At 38.6% G+C, this 19922-nt stretch overlaps 1 protein-coding gene across 1 annotated transcript; it reads right to left on the reverse strand.

Annotated features, from left to right (window-relative positions):
* Nucleotides 1-4029: 4029 nt before the first annotated feature.
* Nucleotides 4030-16095, reverse strand: LOC137042013 (DBH-like monooxygenase protein 2 homolog). The gene is made up of 12 exons (XM_067418698.1): nucleotides 15800-16095; nucleotides 15116-15262; nucleotides 14489-14641; nucleotides 13749-14072; nucleotides 12568-12670; nucleotides 10523-10689; nucleotides 10346-10434; nucleotides 10119-10215; nucleotides 5186-5245; nucleotides 4606-4736; nucleotides 4409-4517; nucleotides 4030-4309 (listed from the first exon to the last, which is right to left on the reverse strand). Exons 1-12 carry the CDS (start codon nucleotides 16064-16066, stop codon nucleotides 4169-4171), a joined length of 1788 nt encoding a protein of 595 aa, XP_067274799.1. The 5' UTR covers nucleotides 16067-16095; the 3' UTR covers nucleotides 4030-4168.
* Nucleotides 16096-19922: the final 3827 nt, after the last annotated feature.

The following is a 19922-nucleotide window of genomic DNA, read 5'->3' on the forward strand; positions in this document are numbered from 1 at the left end:
TTCTTTAGTATTATTTGAAAAGCACGCTCTGTACTTGGAAACGCGTGTAATTTAACCTGACCTCAGCATAAGGTCACAATATAAAGCTGCCAAACACGTTTTTTAAAAGTGAAACAAATTAAAAAATACATGGTTACATTAAAAAGCGGACTGCTTTAAGATGTCAAACAAAACAAAAAGTTAATGTTCTATTATATTTTCCATTTTAAAAAATGGCTATTAAAGTTGTGTCCTCACTTTGGGTAGGCTACAAATCTCGGCTACCATGTCACCGACTGTCACTGAAGGCCATCATTGTATCCTTCGCTGCCTTAAATCTCACAAAATCCTTATTATAATATTATATATGAGTTTATTATAACACTAAACTTAATGTAATCCACTGGGAGACCGCATATGGTTGTCATTCAATGTACTAATAGAAAGCCTTTAAATCTAAAGATTTGGTAATACAAAGTATTTTTTCAAAATTCAGTTTCAATAGTGTTTTCATGCCATGACCATGGGGCGGGTGTAAGAGCACTTACTAGACATCAAGTTTCATTCTAGTGTTTAATTGCCGAAGAGGACACTAGCCTACAAGCCTCTGAAGGACTGGACTATAAGGACACAGTCTCAGTAGTTTGAGAAAAACAAAGTACAAAACAGAAGTTTGACCTGATCCTGGAAAAGTTGGGACGTTTTTTGTTATTTAAATAAAATAAAAACTAAGAGACTTTCAAATCACATGGGCCAATGTTTTATTCACAATAGAACATATATAACATATCAATATACTTTCATCCTCTAATTGAGCTAATTTCAAACTTGATAAAATTAGTTTTGATTTATTTATAGTTATCAGTCAGTCTTTGATGTGAAAGACTAATAAACCCAAATATAAGAATTTATATTACATATGAAATACGTAAATATGAAATGCATATATGAATCAGAATATATAAAAAAATGAAAATACATATTTCATCTAATTTCATCATTTACCATTTCCTGCTCATTAATATTTTAGCTTTAAATCTTGTCGTTTTTGACATAATTATTAAGGCAGCTACAACTGAAAAAAAAAGAAAGAAATTGCTCCACTGTACAACATGTGGGGAAAAAATGGTAGAATTTTTTATTAAATGTTTTTTTATTTGGGGTAGATTTAATTAAATTGGCATGCTTTTTATTGTGTCTGACAGGGTCGACAAATGACAGTGTATCTGGAAACTATTCACAGCGCTTCACTTTTTCCACATTTTATGTTACAGCCTTAATCCAACATGGATTAAATGTATTATTTTCCTCAATTCTACAAACAATACCCCATAATGACAACATGAAAGAAGTTTTTGAAATATTTGCAAATTTATTACAAATTTTAAAAGTCACATGTGTATAAGTATTCACAGCCTTTGATTGAGACATTGTTGAAGCATCTTTGCCAACAATTACAGCCTCAAGTCTTTTTGAGTATGATGCTACAAGCTTGGCACACCTATTCTATTTTTGGGCAGTTTCTACAATTATTCTTTGCAGGACATCTCAAGCTCCTTCAGTTTGGATGGGGAGCGTCGGTGCACAGTCATTTTCAGATGTTGAATCGGGTTTAAGTCTGGGCTCTGGCTGTTGTCTTGTTAAAAGATGAATCGTCGCCCCAGTCTGAGGTCTAGAGTAGAGGTCTTCACGGGGCACCCGAGACCCGTGGACCCGGGATCCGACCCGGGACCCGTACGGGTTCGGGGTCTATTTTTTAAATGGTCAGCCGGGTCCGGGTCGGGTCCTAATCTATTACTTCGGTTCCCGGGTCTGTTGTAGCCTATGTAATACGTCAATCGGACTCGGAGAACACCTGGCCGTGAGAGTCAGCGCGGCTTGTGTGTTTTGTGTAACTTACAAATTGCTAAATTAGGATAAGAAAAGTGTGAGCCGGGAAATGAGGTTTAGAAATACTCAACAAAAACCCAAGCGCTCTCTCTCTCGCGCGCGCGCTCTCTCTCAGCCTTTTAGAAAGCGGGCAGATTTAATGCATGCGCGCGGTAATAATGTACTCAAGAATATATTTCAAATCAGCAACAAGACCTCAGGTGAACTGTCACATAAATGTTTTCTGTGATGCGTTAATTGCGTAAAAAAAGGTTCATATTTCAGGTTGCTCCAGCTGAGCGCGAGTGCAGTCTCAAGCGCGTCATGTTTCTATGGCAACCCGAGCTTCCGCAGACCGCAGTGACTGTAATGACTTTAAAAATAATATGAATGAACCGTCTTGTTTAATCTTAAAGTTCTGCTAGTCAGACTCAGAGAGATTATGGCAAATAAATAATGGTAACGCAAGCGGCCATGGCACTAAACGAGCAATAGTTATTAGTTCAAAAGGGCAAACAGTCAAAGTTATTATGCGAATTAACTCATAAATCCGTCACTGTGAAATAAAATGGACTTTTACAGCTGAAATGAGTGAATTAAGCATGCTTGGAACAATTAATGAGGAATATTGTAATACATCACAATCAAGGTACAAGGGAGACAACGGCTATATCGTTAGGTAGGCTGACTGAGACAAAGTTATTTTTCGCAGCTTGTTCATTAACTTGTTAACAGCAGTAACGTTATATTGTGTAATATGAGACAATCGGGTCCAGTCGCGTCTGTGTCTTCCCGGCGGGTTCGGTTCCAGCTATCAAATAATAGACGGGTCCATGTCGGTTCCGGGTAATATATTTTTGGCATTTTTCGGATCTGCACGGGTCCGGGTCCAGTTTTTGAAATAATAGACGGGTCCGGGTCGGGTCTGTGTTGAACATTGCGGGTCTCTTCGAATTCGGGTGCGAATTTTTGGACCCGTGAAGACCTCTAGTCTAGAGCGCTCTGGAGCAGGTTTTCATCAAGGATGTCTCTGTACATCTTTCCCTTGATCATGACTAGTCTCCCAGTTCCTGCTGCCGAAAAACGTCCCCACAGCATTATGCTGCCACCACCATGCTTTACTGTTAAAGTGGTAATGGCCAGATGATGAGCGGTGCCTGGTTTCCTTCAGACATGACGCTTGCCTTTCAGGCCAAAGAGTTCAGTCTTAGTTTCATCAGACCAGAATATTTCGTTTCTCATGGTCTGTAAATCCTTCAGGTGCCTTTTGGCAAACTTCGGACGGGCTGTTATCTGCCTTTTACTGAGGAATGGCTTCTGTCTGGCCACTCTACCATACAGGCCTGATTGGTGGAGTGATGGTGGTTCTTCTGGGAGGTTCTCCTCTCTCCACATGGTTTGTGCTCTGACATGTACTGTTATCTGTGGGACCTTATATAGACTGGTGTGTGCTTTTCCAAATCATGTCCAATCAACTGAATTTACCACAGGTGGACCCCAGTTAAGTTGTAGAAACATCTCAAGGATGATCAGTGGAAATAGGATGCACCTGATCTCAATTTTGAGTGTCTCAAGAATCATTTACGCTGCTTTGGTATTTACCTATTAGTGAGCAACTTATATAAACTCTTATAAAGTCTTAAGTTTTTCATATTGTTTATGTAATAGTGGTTTACTGACTCTGTGTTTATAGGGTATTGCTAAAAAACGTGAAGAGAACATATGCAATTTAGGCTATTACTTAAAAAAAAATTATTTGACTAATTTCTTAGCTGTGTTTATTTCTTTAATGTAGCTCAGTGGTGTCCAATCCTGCTCCTGGGCTACCGTCCTGCAGATTTCAGGTCCAACCCTGCTCCAACACACCTGTCTGTAATTATCAAGCAGCCCTGAACACCATGATGAGCTGGTTCAGGTGTGTTTAATTCGGGTTGGAGCTAAAATCTACAGGGTGGGGTTGGACACCCCTGGTATAGAGGGATCAACAATTACAATAGTGTATTGACAATCAAACTATTTAAGATTATCATTGAAACTTTCAAGTAGGTAAGTAACATTACATATTACATAACAATACATCATTTTGATATTTTAATAATGCATAAAATACATGATCTATATACCAATGGAAGCAAAGTGTAAAGCCAGTTGCCATCTTGATATAATTTGTTACAAAATGTATAAAAAGGATTTTATGTTTCATTTTAAATGTTCTGTTATTTCGAGCTAGGACTCTTTGCTCAGTTAAACTGATTGACTTTTAATCACAGTCAATGAAAGAACAACAGGTTACATCAGCTTCAGTATTTTGCATGAACATTCATACAGAAGCCCAATGCACTGCCAAACAGAGGAGCAGCGATATCAGAGCAAGACTTTTGATGGCACAACCACTCATGCAGGGCGCAGGCGGGATGGTTTTGAGATCAGGAATCGTCCCTGCGTCGTATGACACGTTGTTCTGGAAATACACATAGAGAAGGGTGTCAGATAACAGCTGAAATCAGAACAGAAGCATGATTAGAGGCTTCATTCGTATTGTAGAGGTGTGGACACTTACAAACGAGTCAATGACTATGACGAACTGATCGACTGTCTTCAGTGTTTGTTGGTACTGATTGATAGACGTGTCATTCCAAGTCTTCATGTGCATCATATTGAACCACATACTGCAAAGTTATCAAATAAAAGCCACATTATCATTAGAGCAAATCTTAAGAGCTAAATGCATTAAAATAATGTTTTCAATTAAATTACTCTGTATCTGTTGCTCCCATTGCAGATTCTAAAGACTCTACATCAGGGAAGCTCACACAACCGCTCAGATTCATAGCTGGATAGTAGAAGAGGAAGGCCAAACACATCTCTTCTGAAGTCGAGAGCCCCCCCTGTGGGCAGAAAAAAGGGAGTTACACATCCATACCCCCTGCCCCCCTCAATTTTTACTAAACACATAATTTGAGCACAAAAAATTACGGCCATGGCTTTTCTGTCTTTATTGGATAGCCAACAAGAAAATGCAGGAGGAGAGCCAGAAATGTAGTGTAATGCAGCTGACTCACACCTCTCCTGTCCCCGTGTTGAGAGAAATCATATGAGGCAGAGGTGTGTGATACTTATTGTAGTTCTAGACTAAATGTGAACAAGCATTTACTTATATCACTTGCAACACCAAAAAAATTCAGTATTCCTTAAAAATAATAAAAACTGTGAAATGCAAACACAGAATATACGCAAATTTAATAGCCCAAATATGTTAATTAACACAAATATACTTCCCCAACACTGAAACTACATAAATAAAAGACACTATAAGCCTCTATGTAATTGTACTAACCCATGTGAGTGTGTTGCGGTTTTCAGTGTTATATGTGCACTCCACCAGCAATTTGTCACCCTGCGAGACAAAAAAAGATGCTTTATTTTACTTATTGCCAATAATTGCATATACAGTTCCTTCTCAAAAAATATGTGATAAAAAAATGTGATAAAGTTCATTATTTTCATCATTTTTTATGTGAAAAAAAAATGTGATAAAGTTCATTATTTTCCATAATGTAATGATAAAAATTAAACTTTCATATATTTTAGATTCATTGCACACCAACTGAAATGTTTCAGGTCTTTTATTGTTTTAATACTGATAATTTTGGCATACAGGTCATACAAAAATTAGCATATTTCATCCGACCAATAAAAGAAAAGTGTTTTAATACAAAAAAAGTCAACCTTCAATAATTATGTTCAGTTATGCACTCAGTACTTGGTCAGGAATCCTTTTGCAGAAATGACTGCTTCAATGCGGCGTGGCATGGAGGCGATCAGCCTGTGGCACTGCTGAGGTGTTCTGGAGGCCCAGGAAGCTTCGATAGCGGCCTTAAGCTCATCCAGAGTGTTGGGTCTTGCGTCTCTCAACTTTCTCTTCACAATATCCCACAGATTCTCTATGGGGTTCAGGTCAGGAGAATTGGCAGGCCAATGTAGCACAGTAATACCATGGTCAGTAAACCATTTACCAGTGGTTTTGGCACTGTGAGCAGGTGCCAGGTTATGCTGAAAAAATTAATCTTCATCTCCATAAAGCTTTTCAGCAGATGGAAGCATGAAGTGCTCCAAAATCTCCTGATAGCTAGCGGCATTGACCCTGCCCTTGATAAAACACAGTGGACCAACACCAGCAGCTGACATGGCACCCCAGACCATCACTGACTGTGGGTACTTGACACTGGACTTCAGGCATTTTGGCATTTCCTTCTCCCCAGTCTTCCTCCAGACTCTGGCACCTTGATTTCCAAATGACATGCAAAATTTGCTTTCATCCGAAAAAAGTTCTCTGGACCACTGAGCAACGGTCCAGTGCTGCTTCTCTGTAGCCCAAAGTGTCTTGACCTGGGGAATGCGGCACCTGTAGCCCATTTCCTGCACACGCCTGTGCACGGTGGCTCTGGGTGTTTCTACTCCAGACTCAGTCCACTGCTTCCGCAGGTCCCCCAAGGTCTGGAATCGGTCCTTCTCCACAATCTTCCTCAGGGTCCGGTCACCTCTCGCCACACTTTTTCCTTCCCACAGATTTCCCACTGAGGTGCCTTGATACAGCACTCTGGGGACAGCCTATTTGTTCAGAAATTTCTTTCTGTGTCTTACCCTCTCGCTTGAGGGTGTCAATGATGGCCTTCTGGACAGGGTCAGGTCGGCAGTCTTACCCATGATTGCGGTTTTGAGTAATGAACGAGGCTGGGAGTTTTTAAAAGCCTCAGGAATCAGATGATTAGGTTAATAGATCGTTTAGAGAACCTTTTCATGATATGCTAATTTTTTGAGATAGGAATTGACTTTACTTTTATTGTCCCCTTGGGGAAATTTGTTTGCAATTGTTTCCACATGCGTAATCACAACACAACAACACACATAATACACAGAAGAAAAAAAAAAAAAATAAGACTAACATAAAAAAAAATAATAATAATAAAAAAAAAAATAAAAAAAAAACATCACTGAGACCAGCTCAGTAGACACTGCAAAAATACTATTTTTCATTTAAAATTTTAACTGCTTGTGGCATAAAAGATTTTTATCTTTTTTAAAAAACACTGGTATTCTAAATCTGCGCCCTGATGGTAATCTCTCAAACTCATCAAACAGAGGATGCCTATTATCCAATATAATTTTCATTGCTTTCTTCCGACATCGTGTTTGATATATTTGTTCTAAGCCTGACAGAGGAATGCCAGTTAGCTTACTTGCAGTACTTACAATTCTCCTAAGTGAACTCTTAAGCACAACTGAGAGATTTCCATACCAGCAGGTAATACAAAAAGTCAAGACACTTTCAATAAAAGAGTTATAAAACAATCTTAATATTGGGACACGTACATTAAATGACACCATCTTCCTTAGGAAGTATACTCTTTGCTGTCCCTTTTTACACACAGCATCAGTCCATTTATCCCACTTCAACTTGTGATCCAAAACAACCCCAAGGTATTTATACTCATTAACACTCTCAATAGGCTCTCCCTTAATAGTAGTCACACTCATCAAAGACTCTTTCCTAAAATCAATACTCATCTCCTTAGTTTTTGCAATATTTAACTTAAGGTTTGAAGTGTCGCACCAAGAAATAAATTCATTTAAAACTGGTCCGTGATTTTCCTCATCCCCCTGAAGGAGACTAACTAATGCTGTATCATCAGCAAATTTAATTAGGTATCTCCCTGGATGTGTACTTGTACAGTTATTCGTATACAAAATAAACAATAAAGGTGAGAGGACACAGCCTTGCGGAGATCCAACATTAGTAATCTGTTTCTCAGACAGTGTGTCCCCCACACACACTCGCTGAACTCTTCATTTCTTAAAAAGTCCTGCAGCCAAAGAATAAGCCCCCTGTCTACGGAGAACTCTGTGGCTAGTCTTTCAACCAAAATAGATGGTACAATATTATTAAAAGCTGAAGAAAAATCTGCGAATAATATTTTAACATGATTTTTGGGACCTTCAAGATGTGAGTAGATAATATGCAATAATGTTAAAATTGCATCATCCACACCCTTATTTGGCTGATATGCAAATTGAAAAGAATCCACTAAATGTTGTGTCTGTGACACTAGATACCGTTTAACAAGCCTTTCAAAGCTTTTAAACACCAAAGAGGTTAATGCAATTGGCCGATAGTCACTAAGCTCTACTGGTTTATTCTTTTTTGGAATAGGTATGATAGTTGAGGTTTTCCATATAGTTGGTATAACATGCTGGTCTAAAGATGTTTGAAACAACAAACTGAAAATGTTGGATAATTGTTCAGCGCAGTTATTTAACACTCGTCCACAGATGTTATCAGGTCCTGGGCTCTTGTATCTGTTACATCTTTGAAACAGTTCCTTGACCTCAGCCTCTTTGATGAGAAAATTACTATTAATCACCGTCGAGAAAGTCCTCTCATTATTATTGTTATTACTATCCTCATCCTCACTTGTATCCTCAAAGCGTGAAAAGAACTGATTTAACCTATTTGCTAATTCAAAGTCTCCGTTTATTGCTTCTATAGTTGTAGTTTTTGTGTTATGATTTCCCTTACTTTTATGTGGTATATTAATCATCGTCCGGATGCCTTCCCATGCCTGTTTAGAGTTTCCCTGTAACATTTTAGCTTCAATTTTTTGTTTATATAGTGCCTTATCCACCTTAATTTGTCGTTTGATTTCTCTTTGAATATCCCTTTTAGCAAAAACATCATTATTATAATATGCTATTTTCTTCTTATTCAATAGTTGTTTAAGTTTCTTTGAAACCCATGGCTTATTGTTTGGAAATATAGTGAACGTTTTTGTGGGTAGAACTGAGTCTACACAGAACTGTATATAATCTGAGACCACATTTGTATAGGTATCAATATCTGGAGAATCAAATGTATCCCACATAGTACACTCAAAACATCCCTGAAGGCACATAATACTATCATCATTCCAAATTCTCACAGTCTTAACCTGGGGCTTCTCTCTTTTCAGAAGTCTTTGGTATTTGGGCCGAAGATTGACAACATTGTGATCAGCTTGTCCCAATGGGGGCAGCGTGGAGGCAGAAAAGGCATCTTTAACATTGCCATAACACTTGTCCAGAGTCTTATTTTTCCTAGTGCAACAGTCCACATACTGATAATAAGTCCTTAAACAATTTTTCAAAGCACAGTTATTAAAATCCCCCAAAATAAATTTTGGAGCATCAGGAGACATAGTATCGAGCCTTTGTGAGAGTTTATATAATACGTGCGAAGCTTTAGCTGTATTTGCTTGAGGATGTATGTAAACCACTGTGAAAAACAGCTGTGGGAACTCCCGAGGTAGGTAGAATGGTCTGAGTGATACACTCAGTAATTCAATATCTGGAGTACAGAGAGATTCTCTTACCACCACTTGTCTGCACCAGTTTTCCCTGATAAGAAGACATACTCCACCACCGCGAGACTTTGCCGTAATGTTAGAATCGCGATCCGTTCGATGCAACGTGAAGCCGGTGGGTTCAATCTCACTTGACGGGATGCTCTCGTTCAGCCAAGTTTCTGTAATCGCCAAAACACAGGCGTTTCTGTATTCATGCATATAGCGAAGATTCGCAGTCAATTCCTCTGTTTTCCCCCGCATGGATTGGGCATTAATCAATAAAACCGTAGGCAAGGGAAGTTTATTTCCCAGGTTTTTTAATCTCTGCCGAATCCCACCTCTTCTGCCTCGTCTCCGTTTCCTTTTAGTTCTAATGGCCTTGACTTGTGAAGATTTCAAATAGCTTGGTATACTGTGGTAAGATGTTGACTCAGTGTGTTTGTAAAAATTCCCGGCTATACCGAACAACTCCGCCTGCGGCTTTTTCGGCATTTAGTGCATTAATTAAATTAATACTTAAAATCCATAAAATGAGTCCAACAATCCATCCGTGAAACTCCATATTACCGGCGAGAGAAAGGAATTGTTTATAAAACAACGCAGACTTACTAACAAACAAACAAACAAACTTCGCACGTGAACACTGCAGGTCGCCACAGAGCAGCGCCCCGGAAGTTAGTATGAATTTTGGGTTTTCATGAGCTGTATGCCAAAATCATCAGTATTAAAACAATAAAAGACCTGAAATATTTCAGTTGGTGTGCAATAAATCTAAAATATATGAAAGTTTAATTTGTATCATTACATTATGAAAAATAATGAACTTTATCACAATATGTTAATTTTTTTAGAAGGACCTGTATATATTAGTTTCAACCTTTTAGCACTTACCAACTGCACTGTCTTAGTTTTGCCCAAGTTTGTCACTTCCTGATATTCAAAATTGTAGTTTTCATCCACAGCTAGAAGATCGATTTGTTGTCCGTCTCTGAAGAGGATAAGAATTTACAAAAAGACTAAATCATTACACTAACTTCAGGTTGTGCACCACCGAAGAAAGACAAGCACTCATTCATTTCAGGTGAACTTTATGTCAGTGATTGGTCAAAAACGTTTACCTGAAGTGTCCGACTCGCACCTTCTGTCCAGCCAAGTGTGTGTGCATCATCACAGAGAAGACCTGAAGATCATGTGGCGTCTCCAGAACCTGCAGATCACAGAACACAACAGATCATCCAGTCATCTGCTGAGTCTGCCTTTTATTGTAAGAATTTGAGTAGCTAATACATATATACCATTGGAATATAAGCAGTGTCACACAGGCCGTATGTGAGGAAGGATTTGGCCTTGGGGGGGATGGCGTACCCTTCATTCACGGCAAGACCTGTCGTCAGAATTGCTGCATCATGCTGACGGAGTTCAGATGTGTAATAGAATCGAAGACCTGAGTTATCAACTTGACCTGTGTAGAGATAAATATTGTTTTTTATGTCATCATGAAATCAAAAGAGGGCAGGACAACCTATCACTCACATGAGATCACAACAATAGAGTGGAACAGTTTCTCCCAGTTCTTTGATTAGAACCAACCATCTACAAGGAGAATCATAACCTTTCAAACTTTGATTTTAGGCCAAAAAGTATTTTAAAATCAAACAAAATTACAAAGGTACAACAAGACGGCTGTGTACTGAACGGCTTTAGTGAGGGAACAAACTGGAATCCTCTGAAGCATTATGTGAAAAGCATAATCAAATTAAAAATGATGGAGATATGTACAATATATACACCGATCAGGCATAACATTATGACTAATATTGTGTTGGTCCCATTTTTGCAGCCAAAACAGCCCTGACCCATCAAGACATGGACTCCACTACAACCCTGAATGTGTGTGTTGGTATATGGGACCAGGATTTTAGCAGCAGATCCTTTATATCCTGTAAGTTGTGAGGTGGGGCCTCCTTGGATTGGACTTGTTTGTTCAGCACATCCCACAGACGCTCGAATAGAGGCTCAAATTGAGCTCTGGGGAATTTGGAGGCCAAGTCAACACCTCAAACACCTTGTTGTACTCCGCAAACCATTTCTGAAACATTTTTGCTTTGTGGCAGGGCGCATTATCCTGCTGAAAGAGGCCACAGCCACGAGGGAATACCGTTTCCATGAAAGGGTTTACATGGTCTGCAACAATAATGCTTAGGTAGGAGGTACATGTCAAAGTAACATCCATATGAATGGCAGGACCCAAGGTTTCCCAGCAGAATGCCCAAACACCTTTCTATACCAGCATTAACTTTTTGAGCAAATTGAGCTACAGTAGCTCGTCTGTTTGATCGGACCAAACAGGCCAGCTTTCGTTCCCCACGTGCATCAGTGAGCCTTGAGCCATGACCCTGTCACCCGTTCACCACTGTTCCTTCCCGGGACCACAAGAGCTGCAGTTTTGGAGATGCTCTGACTCAGTTGTCCAGCTGTCACAATTTGGCCCTTGTCAAACTCGCTCAAATCCTTACGATTGCCTGTTTTTCCTGCTTCTAACACATCAACTTTAAGGACAACATGTTCACTTAATATTGCCACCGACTAACAGATGCTGTGATGAAGAGATAATCAGTGTTCACTTCAGGATATAATGCTATGCCTGTAAATATTAGTGCTGTCAAAATTTACGTGTTAACACATCCAATATTTTTTTCAGTTTATAATATTCAATTCATTATTATTTAATGGAATTAACAGCCTCATCCATTTCCCCCCGTCATCCTTTGGTTAGAGTTGCATTATATGATCATGCTCTTATTCACTGCTTTTAAACTATTCAAACTTGGCAAGACACAAAAGAGAACATAGTGACACACGCATGACTTCTGACAGCACTTGAACAGACAAAAATACACACAATTAGGCAAAATGCCTTTTTGTTGAGTATCCTTGCAACAGTCCCAAGCACAGAGTTAAATGTCTTAATTGACTGTAAAGATGGGATGGTGTCAGATTTGCATTAGTAAACTTGTTGTTATCTGGCATCAAGGATAATCAAAGAACAAAAGAAAAAGATATAAATCACAGTCACTACTCTTGACATCATAACTTTTGTAGCTTTAATAATGATTAATCTATATTTATAATTTATGCAGTAAAGACTGTGAAGTATTTGATAACTTTATTCAATTTCTTCATATTTCCTACCTGTTAGACCTACCTGAAACTATACAAGGTACGTTCCTATAAGCCTGTGGCAACACATAAAAACTATGAATAGGGAAGAAAAGACTACTTAAACTTTCATGCCTACTTTAAAAGTGGGACATTTTACTTTGTAAACCTACTGACTGACCTGCAATTTTATCTAGGTTGTTGTAATGCACCTCAAGCCTGTAGAAAAAATCACCAACATTTCCTCCAATTGGAAGTCCTGCCATCTCAGGAAGTTCAAAAGCCTTGAAAAACATCATGATAAAAAAATCTTATAATTAAAAGGTTACACAGAGGTTCAATCAATAATTTTACCTCACAGTGGTTTTGTATATACATGAATAGTAGAATTAAATAGTAGAATCTAATTGAATCATATCTTTTTGGCGAACCAGCAAAATCAGTTCAGAAAACTGGTCTGGGGTGTGTTTCCCAAAAGCATCGTTAGCCCACTACACTGTAAAAAAAAAAGGCAGATTTTGAACTTTTGCAGTACAATCGACTCGGATGTTTAAGTTATTTCAACTTAAATTATGTTAAACTGACTTTAAAAAATGAGTTACGTCTTGTATAACTAATAAAAACAAGTTTAACATTTCTTAACTTATTTTGATGAGTTAAAACAATGTAAAAACATATGTTGTCATAACTTATTGAACATATCATTTTTTACAGTGTATGGTCCCAAGTTCCGTCATTATCAGCAGTCGGTGTTTCCCGAAACTATCCTTCCAACAAACACTTTGGAGCTGTGCATAGAAGCATAGTTTCTTGTTTGCATGACATGTGGACTTAACTTAAAATAAACCCTAACTCGAGCAAAATAAGCAAGCTGATATTCAGTATCGTCTAGCCTATATATTTTATTTTGAATAAATAGAAATGTATTTTATGTCTTTTAGTTTGTCAAGAGATTTAAAGCACCTTTTTTGAAGTGCATGTGTGGACGTGCTCTAGTAGGCCGTAAGAATGAGCCTATGATTTAATAAAGAAATGAAATAAAGCTAAATAACTGATAAAAATAAGATTTCGTCAGGTGCAATGTCCATAATTTATAGCAAAAATCGATCATGAATTCGATCTCACAATAATTAATTAAAAGCAGTTATTACTCCACCACCTGCGTGACATCATTGACTCGTGACTAGCTAGTTGATTTCTTCAACGATGCAGCGGGCTATGGTAGTTAAGCAGTGAGTTAAGTCGTTGTAAGGGAAACGCACCCCTGAATGATTAACTTACATTGAAGTGAATAATGGCTTGAATTGGATTAAATTGGGATGTGTCTCACATGAAAATGCTTTAAAAACATGAGCGACTAACCCCTCCGCCAACTCCCCACACAGCAACGGTCTCCATACACTCTTCCCCTTTGCCTGTGTAACATTGCGCTTCAAATGGCTCGGTCACACTCTGCGGGCAGCGGTACAGCAGCACATGATGCACAAGGTCAAAGTTTGTGATGAACGGCTCAATCTGCAGAAAATGAAAGTAAGTCAGAGATGAAGATGATCGACAGATCGGTGGATAGATCATGTGTGTGAAGTTCATAGATGCACTTACACGATAAATGTGCTGTTTGCGATCAAAAGTCGGAGCTGTCATGATCTTGCAGTGATAGTAGGTCTGGTTGGCTGGTACAGTGAACTGAAATTAAATGTAGTAACATACAGTAAAAACTGACACTCACTCATTAAAAAAAATCGTACAGACCCCAACATTTTAAACAATAGTGAATGACAGGCATTTGCAACAATATGATCAAATCTAGATGAACATTATGGAGTACTTTCTTACACTTTAAAAAATGCTGGGTTGTTTTAACCCAACGTTGTGTCAAATATGGATTAACCCAGAAATTGGGTTGTTTTAACCCAGCGATTGGTTAAATATTTGCTTACGACATCCCAAACGCTGGGTTAGTCCATATTTGACCCAACATTGGTTTGTTTTTTACCCAGAATTTTTTGGAGTGTAATAATCTAAATTAGTGGAATAATTGTTGCATTATTAAATGTTATTCATAACATTTCAGGCAAAAGCAAAAGTTAAAAATCTCTTACATCGACCATAGTCATGTCGAAATACTTGCTGTTTGGAGGGTTGACACGGGGCATGTACTTCAACAGGTTCACCTCTTTTGTTCCCCTTCGGTTATTATGGTACACGATGTCATCACTCTGTCCGTACGCATAGATCAACTTCATGGGAAGATTCTGATAATAAAATAATAAAATAAAAAAACTTTTACTTGATCTTTAAAATGGAAAATGAGAAGCTCTTTGGCCACCCACAAAATGTCAGTTAAATGTGGTTGTCACTCATAAAAGTTTGCAGTGTGCATGTGGCCACTCAGAACAGCTGTAGATTGATCTTTAAAATTGTGTTTTTTTTTTAGTTAAGGAGGGTTTTAGATGTACAGTTGAGAGCCTCTTGATAAACAGGATAAGCATTTTATTCAGAGAGAGGAGTTCTCAGAAACACCCTGATCCCTGAGGACCATTGTGCGGATTTCTTTGCATTGCTGCTTTTGTTTTGTAATGCTATAGTTCAACCCACCATCATTGTTTTCTGAATAAAAACGGCATAATTCATATTTTACAATGAAAGGTGAGGATTGCATTCCTGGTGTTGTTGAACTATTTTTCCTTTGTAATGGATAGGGGGGAAACAATGGTTAAAATGCTTACAGTGATGGGTAAGTCTTTGTCATCACAAGACTTAATGGACCTCTGAAACTTCAGAACTGTTTTCCCGTCAGACTCGCTTAGAGACAGAAGCTTGTAGTTCTGTTGCTGATCAACCACAGGTATTGAATTTCCCACAGCATGACGGTCCTGATCACAGAAAACAAAGATATATGTACACATTACAACAGGCGTTTTTAGAATCTTTATGTTGGAGTTATGTTTATTGTATTGTACAGTTTCCAATCCAGTTCAAATTACTTTAATAAATGACTTTCAATAGGCCCAAACCCCTACAATATCTGCTTAGTTTACAGCCTGCATGTATTTTAGGACATCTAGTTTAGAAACAAATATAATCCATACAAAAGTAGACTTTTGTCTTTTCTTTGACTTTGTTACACTTATAAAATAACTTCCAAAATATCCCAGCCTAAAGCCACTGAGAAAACGAAATAAATAATTAATAATATAAAATCTTATATTTAATGAACTATATATTGAATACATATCAGTATGAATCTGAATAAAAAATAAAAAGCCTGAAACTCCACTTGAATATTTAAAAATGTACATTAGAGATACTTAATTTACTAATATCAAATACATATATGAATCAGAATCGATTATATAAATCCACTGCTTGTGTCTTTGACCATTATTATCAGTGTCAGTCTTTGACTTTACCGTGAAGTAACTGCCTTTCGGTCCAACTCCTCCAATGACGATATCGGCTCCAATCATTCCTCCTTTAGGGCTGAAGCCAAAACCGACCCAGCCGCTGGTGTTGACAGTGAGCTCGAACAAGATGGTGCCCTGGATCTCATCAAAGCCCCACTTCAGCCGCACATTGTGCTCGGGGTCCAGGTGTTCAGAGAAAGGCAGAAGAGGGTCTTCCTGAGCGCAGGACCACTGGGCTGAAAGCAAGAGCAGGACAAGAGATAATATGTCCATGTTACCTTTACCAGTTCTGACAAACAGTGTCTCTGTAAGATGTTTAAGAAGGAAGTGCACATGAAACTGCTCTGTAGTGTACTTTAACAGCCCCCTCCTGCTCCTCGCTCCCCTTACCTGAGTCACAGTTATCTTATCTCATCTGGTGAATCAGGTTCCACATCACCTGATGTTACAAAACAATGAGCATGAATATTATTAGGGATGAATGTTGAGATGAACCCAACAAAAAAAAGGCTCAGGAAGTTTTCACTTTCACATATTAATGTTTACAATGGAGTTAAAGGCTCCCTTTAAGAAAAATGTGACCAACCCCCCACCCCGACCCCGTCAACATTTCTAATGAATTTTGATGGAACAGAAATATAATTTAATATGCTATATTATTATAATTTATTTACAATTCAGATGTTGTTTGCAATATATATGTATATATGGAACACCCCTCCAAATCATTGAATTCAGGTGTTGCAATCATTTCCATCGTCACAGGTGTAAAAAAATCAAGCTCCCGTCGCTCTCACGGGGTCAGTGAATTCAAGCATGGTACAGTGATAGGTTCCCACCTGTGCAAGTCCATTCACAAAAATTTTTAACTACTAAATATTCCACGGTCAACTGTTAGTGGTATTATAACAAAGCGGAAGCAATTGGAAACAACAGCAACTCATCCATGATGTGGCCACGTAAAAAAAAGAGTGAGGTCAGTGTATGCTGAGGTGCACAGTACTCAGAAGTCCCCAACAAAAAAGTAAATATGTGTGGCCTTTAGATTAGCTCAAGAACAGTGCATAGAGAGCTTCATGGAATGGGTTTCCATGGCTGAACAGCGGCACCCAAGCCTTACATCACTAAGAGATATGCAATGCGTCAGATGCAGTGGTGTAAAGGACAACACCACTAGACTTCTCTGAAGTGACAAATTATGCTTCTCTGTCTGGTAAGTCAGAGTACTTCTCTGTACTTGCCTGACTGCATTGTGCCAAGTGTAAGGTTTGGTGGAAGGGGGGTTATGGTCAGAGGTTGTTTTTAGGGGGTTGGGCTTAGTTCCAGTGAAATTAAATCTTAATGCTTCAGCATACAAGACATTTTGGACAATTTCATGTTCCCAACTTCGTGGGGGCAGTTTGGGATGGCCCTTTTCTGTTCCAACATGACTGCGCACCAGTTCACAAAGTAAGGTCCATAAAGACATGGATGAGTGAGTTTGGTGTGGAGGAACTTGACTGGCCTGCACAGAGTCCTGACCTGAACCCAATAGAACACCTTTGGGATGAATTAGAGCGGAGACTGTGAGCAAGGCCTTCTCGTCCAACATCAGTGCCTGACCTCACAAATGAGCTTCTAGAAGAATGGTCAAAAATTCCCATAAACACACTCCTTAACCTTGTGGGTAAATAAGTACATTTTTCTTGGTAAATATTTTTCTAAAGGTTCTATTGACAAAAAAATTACCAGAAATCAAACCATAAATGTCTGTAAATTAAGTTATGTTTAATAATGTTAAATGGCACAGGGAAAAATTATTGAACACAGTTACTGAAACATATTTAATACTTTGTACAAAAGCCTTTTTTTGGTAATGACAGCTTCAGGATGCCTCCTGTATGGAAAAACATGTTGCATACATGCTGAGGTGTGATTTTTGGCTCATTCTTCCACACAAACAGTCTTCAAATATTGAAGGTTCCGTGGGCCTCTTCTATGAACTCTGATCTGATCTGAATTTCCCAGTACCATATGCTGAAAAAACAGCCCCACACCATGATGTTCCCACCTCCAATCTTCACAGTTGGTATGGTGTTTTTGGGGTGATGTGCAGTGCTATTTCTCCTCCAAACATGGTGTGTATTATGGCATCCAAAGAGTTCAATTTTGGTCTCATCTGACCAGACTATATTCTCCCATCTTTTAACAGGCTTATCCAAATGTTGTGCAGTAAACTTTAAACAAGCTTTAACGTGTCTTTTCTTCAGCAGTGGGTCTTGCGTGGTGAGCGTGCTGTGCATACAGGCCATGGCGGTTGAGTGCATCACTTTTTGTTTTCTTTTAAACAATTGTACCTTTCTGAAGCTGTCAACAAATGATCCTTGGCTCTTGGACAACACTTGGCTTTCTCTGTCAGAAATCTTGCGAGGAGCACCTGGTCATGGCCAGTTTATGGTGAAATGATCTTCTTTCCACTTGGATTATGGTCCCAACAGTGCTCACTGGAGCATTCAGAAGTTTTGAAATCCTTCTGTAACCAATGCCATCAGTATGTTTTACAACAATAATGTTGCAACAGTCTTGAGAGAGCTCTTTGCTTTTACCCATCATGAGATGTTTCTTGTGTGACACTTTGGTAATGAGATACCTTTTTATAGACCATCTGTTAGGACTGAAGCTGATATTAATTTGCATTGACAAGGGGCAGGACTGCCTTCTAATTATTACTGATTGTCTTGGCTTTCCTTGCCTTTTTGCACCTCTCTTTCTGAATGTGTTCAATACTTTTTCCCTGTTATTTAACATTTCAGGCTGATTTAGCAGTTGCTACCAGAATGGTGGGTCCATTAAAACTCATTCAGTCATCTATCTCTTTTCTCAGTTTATTCGACATGTAGGAGTAGTCATTTCACATTGATGACATGCAGGTAATTGTTGGTTTCTAATAAAGCATAAACAAAAATAGAAACAATGTGATAAAAAAAAACATTAGCATATCCTAAATCGTACATCTGAAATCAGTATTAACATTAATAGGATCAAAGACAACTAAATATAACTAGAATTCAGTGTATGAAAAATATCAAACACATACTTGAAATCAAACAAAAATAAAAAGTACCTTATATTGACATCAACTCAACAATTCCACACAGCCCATAACTGAATCAAGGAAAGATGGCTTCTTGCATTCAAACAAACTGATACTAGAGCTTAATTAGTAAGAAACCACAGGTGTGCTCATTAAGGTTTGGTCAACCAATCACCTGATGGTAGGAGGATTTTCGACAATTACACATAACTTAATTTATGGACACCTATGGTTTGATTACATGTGTGGATTGTATGGGTTGTTACCAACATCTGGTGAAAATGTGTTTAATACTTATTTTACCCGCTGTATATGATGTTTTAATAACAAAGTTCGGGAGGAGCATGTTCAGTTAATCAGTTAATATAAGAGATGTGTATATACAGCAGATCTGCCTCTGTTCCATGCCCATTTTCCAGCATTTGGAGCCCAGCCTAAGTGCCCAGCATGCTCAGATTCAAGCTCCTCCCCTCTGATTAAGAATCTTTCTTTCATAGGGAATTGCCACCCGAGGAACGTACGCCTAACACAGGTGCCAAGCCCACTGGGTCATCTCAAAGGAATTACCTCTCCTGATTGTGTCATTGTAAATCAAAATGCTTCTACTTCATGCTAGGTCTCCAAACGCACACAGTCTTTTTCGCAACACCCAAGCCCGTCCTGCCGAATGCTACTGCTGCCTGTGGCTAATAAAATCAGAGTGCCACCTGATGCCATGAGTATTGAAATCCTGTCAGATGCTGTGAGAGCCCTTCAGGTCGAACTATGCTTTTCCCCATTTGTTTGTCTGTTAGGCTTACCTGTCTGATACTTTAAATATTAAATTCCCGTCAGAGGTTACAAGAGCTCTCCTGGTAGAGTAGGCATGCCTTTCTTCTTCCGGTCTTTCTTCCTCAGATAATTTGATCTGGAGAGCCCTCCAGATCGAATGATCACGCTTTCTCAGTTCTGTCTCAGGCAGGGCGTACCTGTCCAATTCTGTGAGTATTGAACTCCTGTCGGACGCTGCGAAAGCCTTCCAGGTCAAACGACTATACTTTTCCCCATTAGTTAGCC

Source organism: Pseudorasbora parva, chromosome 15, assembly GCF_024679245.1.
Source record: "Pseudorasbora parva isolate DD20220531a chromosome 15, ASM2467924v1, whole genome shotgun sequence".
NCBI lineage: Eukaryota > Metazoa > Chordata > Actinopteri > Cypriniformes > Gobionidae > Pseudorasbora > Pseudorasbora parva.

Excerpts from the sequence above, each read along its gene's own strand:
- LOC137042013 (XM_067418698.1), bottom strand. The coding sequence starts at position 16,066 with ATGGACATATTATCTCTTGTCCTGCTCTTGCTTTCAGCCCAGTGGTCC. Across the intron at positions 10,690-12,567 it reads CAACCTAGATAAAATTGCAG|GTCAAGTTGATAACTCAGGT; the intron begins GTCAGTCAGTAG and ends ATCTCTACACAG. Across the intron at positions 10,435-10,522 it reads ACACTGCTTATATTCCAATG|GTTCTGGAGACGCCACATGA; the intron begins GTATATATGTAT and ends TGTGATCTGCAG.